We start from the raw sequence: 6213 nt of genomic DNA on the forward strand, positions 1-6213 counted from the left end.
TTTCTTCGTTTCAGATGGTATTGTTTCGAGCACAATTTGATATATTTCGAGGGAGGGAAATTTTTCTGCAGGAGAGTGTATATTTTCTTTTTTTTTTTCTATTGCACCTTGTGACGGCTGTTGAAATGCACTGGGGCGTTTCTGTGTTGTGACCTTGAGAAGACCTTGAGCGCCAAAAAGGCGATCAAATTTCAAGAGAGCTAGGGCGGTATGTGAACTTACACTGTTTAGATTGTAAATGCTCAAAATGATGTCCATCAACGGCAGTACACGTTCTAAATGCTCTTTTAAGTGTTTCTAACGTGACAGAAGTGCAAGCTCTAAGGATTCGCGAGCAGCTTACTCAAGTACTCAATGATACATTTGCAAAACGACATTGGACATTTTTTTTGTTTTTTTGAGAAACGCTGAAAAATGTTTACAGGCAGCACGTTACCATTCCGGAAAACTTGACGAATCGCATAATTAGAGTGATTGCTCGTTTCAGAAAGTGTATCGCCGCTTTTTGAGCATTTATAACATAAAGAGTAAGTTCAAGTACCATCTCAACACTGCTTTGAAATTTTGTCACTTTTTTGGTGTCCAAGGTCATCTGAAGGTCACAACACAGACAGACTTTAACGCATTTCAACCCTAATCTAAATTTTTATTTTCATAATCAATCATCGTTCGGTTCCGCGACCAATTTTCATAATCAAATTTTGTCTTTTATTTTGTGCGAAAAATTCCTGTGACCTTGAGAAAATTCGTAGAAACGAGGGTAAAGAAATGTTTTCTTCCAAGGTATTTCTCCCTTGAAATCGTTCAAATTGTGTTTCGGTGTATATTCGCATCGTTATATGTGTATATTCGCTTCTTTTGACAGTAACACGGGAATCGTTTGAGCTATTGAAAAAACAAACCACGTCTTTGTATTCAGTACCAGAAGAGGGTAAGGTTTCGTTGGTCACATTTAGTTTAAGGAATTATTGTTAACGTCGAAATATTTAATTATCTGTGCTTTGCCCCACCAGCGTTGTTCGAAAATTCGACGCCACGTCCAGAATGTTATAGCGGAATCAAATACCATTAGAGTACGAATATCGCCGCAGTATGTTATGTTAATGTCGCGAAGAACAACTATCGCCTAGCCGACGCTATATGTGTATATTCGCTTTGTTTAACAGTAAGACCGGAACCGTTTGAGCTTTGAATAACAAAGCACATCTTTGTATTCGGTATCAAAAATTGGTAAGATTTTCGTTGGTCACATTTAGTTTTAGGAATTATTATTAACGTCGAAATATTTAATTATCTGTATATTCCGCCACTATCGTAGTTCGAAATTTCGACGCCGACGTCCAGAATGCACAGCAGAATCAAACACCATTTAAAGTACGAATATCGCCGCAGTATGTTATGTGAAAGTCGCGAAAAACTACTATCGCCTAGCCGACGTTATTGGCAATATTCATATTTCGTCTATCAAACATTTCTAACGTCGTTGAAAGCAAAGGAAATATTTAGGTGCTCGCCGTATTGCTGGGACACCCTGTGTATACGCAACAGTTACTGCACTTGGAGAAGAAGTTATTTTCTAGGACTGTCGATATTTTTGCAGCGTTTAATACTCTCTTGCGTTATGGTTTTTCCCGTTTTGTGAAAATGTAACTGTATACTAATTACTTTACTCGTATACTTTACGAGAATTTCTATTCGTTTCTCTTAACTAGCCACTTAATCATCGTCAAAGGCCACGTGGCCAATTTAAAGCGCTTCGGGTGCCGTTCCAGACGCGCCGCTCTTTAACTACTGGAATCTGTTCTTTTTCTTAAAAATCGTAGACAGTATCGGTATGGTTAGTAAACGTATTAGAATGAATTTGCAGCTCGAAAATAGCAACGAGGAACCACCTTACTGAGTTTAATTAATTATTCGCTATATTGGCTGAAAACTGCAAAGATGTTTCAGATAAATTAGCTCTGAACTTCGCTAAATAAAAACTGAACTAGAAGTTTTTCAAACCTCTATATTTATGCGAAATAATATTGCATGTTTGTAAAATAATGACAAGATTTCTAAAGAATCTAAATTTGGCTTGCGTCTTTCTTTCTCTTGGAGATTTGGATTTTTGCATGCGCGATATTAATGCGCTTGCAATACGTTGGCAAAAGTGTGCCTAACCTAAGACTAGGTGATGCTAAGTTTGTGCCTAAAGCGAAAAATATTTTAATGGAAGTCCAAGGCAATTTTATAGTGGCGACATACTGGTCTCACAAAAAAAAAAAAAAAGAAAAAGTAGGAAAATTTGTGCAATGAGAAAGCGCTTACATTTTCTTTAATCAAATTTTAAGGTCTGTTGGAAATATTGATCTAAATGTTCAGATTCGACACGAACTTACTACAGGATGACGAATAATGCTCTACTAATCCAAGTCTAAAATTAGAAATATCATAGAATCAATAAATCGCGGATTTTTATGCATGTATGCAAAATTTAAAGGCGCAAAAATACACAGAATGCGCATAATAGGCAAAAGTACATAGATAAACCCCAAAAAATAGTACTCCTTACAATATTTAGTAAATAAAACAATAACCTATCTACCTTCTATTTTTTTCAACTACATATTCATAAAAATATGAATTTGCGTAAAAATCTACAATCCAAGAATTACCAATCAAAATGGCACATCGAAACGCAACAATGTTCTCCACAAAACGGGAATAAAAATGTAGCAATCGTTTGTTTAACACGATTTTTCATCAACTTGCCTCCGGAGCAGCTTAACATTGCGGTTCTCTCGGTTTTCAGGGTAAAGCGGAAGGTCAGAGGTCTGCGGTGTGGATCAGGGCAAGGCTGCAGGATCAGCTGAGTCAGCTGGGCTACTTTCTGCAGAGGCACGCAGGCAAGGTCCTCTTTCTTGCGATCGTCGCTTTGGCTACGTTCTGCGTCGCCCTAAAGTCCGCTCAGGTTCACAGCAAGGTCGAACAACTTTGGGTTCAAGGTAAGTGTACTTTTTCAACGTATTTCCCGTCATTTCGATTCGATTCCTGTCATTCACGCAAACTCAAGAATAAAATGTATCAAATGCTTCTCTTTTCTATAAGTTTCGCGCTGAGATATCATTCTTACTTGGCCCCGCGAAATCGCAAACATATGCAACAGTATTATCGCTTGGAACGCAGTTGTCTTTGCTCAATTAGCTTCTTTTTTTTTCCTTTTTTAAACTTTCTCTCTTGTTCACTCGATCGAACACTTGTAGCACTGACTATAAGGTAGTTTTACTGTTATTTTAGTTGGAAATGCAACATTCTTGGTGTTGAGGGGTTATATTAAATAAATAACTCGTGTGAAGTAGGCTAGGTAAATAATTATATTTTAGAAGATTACAGACGTAGACAAGACGAGCGCACAATTAGAGCTGCTTACAGAGCGTGGTGACAGTGTGCACTTTTATACCTGGGGTGTTCGCAGGCAACCCCAAACCATGTTTATCGGACGTGTCATAAACCTACCAATATTATAGGATGTCGATTTTTCATGCAGTACTCGTAAACCATTTTGCTTCGACACTTGGTATCTAGTTTTTACTTGTAAGAAGCGTCTGGAATTACCGAGTGAGGCTTGGTTGTTTTGTACGAGAAATTAGAAAATTCCTTTGTGAAAATGTAGGCAGCGATACAATGTTTTTGAAAACTATCTTGAAGTATGTCAAGTCACAGTGGCTTTCTTTAATATTAGGGCATCGTAGTGTTTTCAAGTCTGGGGATTTATATTTGAACACATAAATAGTTCTCTTGTAATTGGAATTTATTTGATTTATTCTGCCTAACTTCTAACTCGATTTATTCTTAACATCGCTATGTTCTTCTTTTCCGTATATTTGAAGAATCTCTCCCATTGTATTTCTCTTCAGACACAGATTTCACTGTTTCATAGAAGAACATTTATCCTACTCTAAATTATAATTCGAGATTTATCAAACCTAATATTTCTGTAAATTCCACAATTTCGTGGATAAGCTTTTTTTTATCCTACTATAAGTTACAAGTTGACATTTATCAAATCTAGTATTCCTTTCGTTAGACAGCATCGCGAGAAACAAATGATCACTGTTCTATTTCATTCTCTAATCAACACGAGTACCTTAATCATTTCCGTAGGTATAAATCAAGAAACTTAAGGCCAACTGTGTCGTCCAAGTATTAAAGCGAGTAATTGTACATCGACTGAGAAGTATTAAAACAGTGAAGTAATTCAATGATTACATTAAAGCCACTCTAATAACCCTCAGAGAAATTAAGATATCCGACGAGTGACCAAGGACTCTTGTAGCGTCACGATGTTCTGTCTGTGATGCAGAGGTCCGTCTAGCATGGGGAGCACATTTCTACCAATTGTGGCACACGGTGCATGATACAAAGTGCACGACACATTACGCGCTTTCTGTGACATCATTTTCCTACTCTCGGAATTTTTTACTAATACAGTGACTTTATCACTTACCAAAATTAGTCGAGCTATGTATAGTGATGGAAAGTGCATGACACGTCTTAAGTGTTCCCTGTGACATTATTAGGCCATTTTCGGAATTCTTTACGCCCTTTTTACGCTCGGGAAAAGTTAGTTTCTCAGATGACGTTATCTCGTTTAGAAAATATTGATGATTTATGTGACTAAGGGTGCGTGTGCATCTGAGAGATTTTACAGTCACTCTCAGACGCAGTGTCCACTCGTGAGAGATACTCTCGAGAGCAGCTCGCGATAGTTTTACTCTGACAAGGACATCTAGGTTTATGTTTGATTCGATGTACGTACAACGACCCAGGCTGGCGTTTCTTATGTTTGGCTCGCAAGAAATATCACGAGTTCTAAGAAGTTAAGGCCTAGAATTGTTCCCAGAACAGTTGCGAGCGTACAGCGATTAGAAATCGGGCAGGACGACTCGTCCTCAGTCGGTGTTTACGAGGCAGCCGAACGAGTGCCTCGACGAACGTCGCTTATACTGCGCGATTATAGTCTTGTAGGGAATACGCGGATTTCCAATCAATTTACGTACTTAGCATATTCGTTCGTGTGATTTAAGTGCCGCTGCATACAAGAAGCTAGTGCACCGAATTCAAGTACACAACGAACAGCCCAGCTTGGGTGAAAAATCAAAGGAGAAGCGTGTCTCTGCGAGCTATACAGCTGCAGTTTCACGGTATATGTATGCGTGAATAATATGTATGTATATATACGTACACAGTCGAATGATTGAGTTAATTGGAAATAGAGGAGCGCTTACGTATAGCTAATTAGATTAATTACTGCAACAATGAAACACTGTCTCCTAGTAAACAACTAAGTCTTTATACACGACCTACTTCGTTTGTCGTTATTCTAACGACAATATACGACAAATGACACGCAGTGCAGATGATCAGACTTCAGTTCCCAACTACGCGGACAGTCGACGTCTCTAAACCCACGCGTATACCAAAATTGGTCATTTTTTTAACATCCTCCTTTGACTCTCGAGAGCAACTCGCGATAGTTTTACTCTCAAATGGACACCTACCCTTACGATAATTACTCTCGAGAGTACTCTCGAATTATGTGTCCAGCTCTCCGCCAGCACTCTCAATACCGCGAACACTAATAAATTTGACTCTCTTTGACTCTCGAGAGCAACTCGCGATAGTTTTACTCTCAAATGGACACCTACCCTTACGATAATTACTCGAGAGTACTCTCGAATTATGGGTCGAGCTCTCCGCCAGCACTCTCAATACCGTGGACACTAATAAATTTGACTCTCTTTGACTCTCGAGAGCAACTCGCGATAGTTTTACTCTCAAATGGACACCTACCCTTACGATAATTACTCTCGAGAGTACTCTCGAATTATGTGTCCAGCTCTCTGCCAGCACTCTCAATACCGCGAACACTAATAAATTTGACTCTCGAGAGTAACTCGCGACAGTTTTACCCTCAAATGAACATCTACCCTAAGTACACTGATAAATTTGACTCTCGACAGTAACTCGGAGAGTAACTCGCGACAGTTTTACCCTCAAATGAACATCTACCCTAAGTACACTGATAAATTTGACTCTCGACAGTAACTCGCGACAGTTTCACTCTCAAATGGACATTACTCACCCTGACCCTAATAACCTTATCGTTAAAATTGGTCGAGCTACGTATAACTGAAAAATCGTACGATTTCGGGTAGGTAAAAAATCAAA

General features: G+C 38.7%; 1 protein-coding gene across 1 annotated transcript in view; it reads left to right on the plus strand.

Annotated features, from left to right (window-relative positions):
- LOC108575478 (protein patched) overlaps nt 1-6213 on the plus strand; it is a 72641-nt gene that overhangs the window by 19311 nt on the left and 47117 nt on the right. Inside the window, 1 exon segment of the mRNA XM_017938297.1 lies at nt 2795-2987. Coding sequence (XP_017793786.1) covers nt 2795-2987 — 193 coding nt within the window.

Source organism: Habropoda laboriosa, unplaced genomic scaffold (assembly GCF_001263275.1).
Source record: "Habropoda laboriosa isolate 0110345459 unplaced genomic scaffold, ASM126327v1 scaffold276, whole genome shotgun sequence".
NCBI lineage: Eukaryota > Metazoa > Arthropoda > Insecta > Hymenoptera > Apidae > Habropoda > Habropoda laboriosa.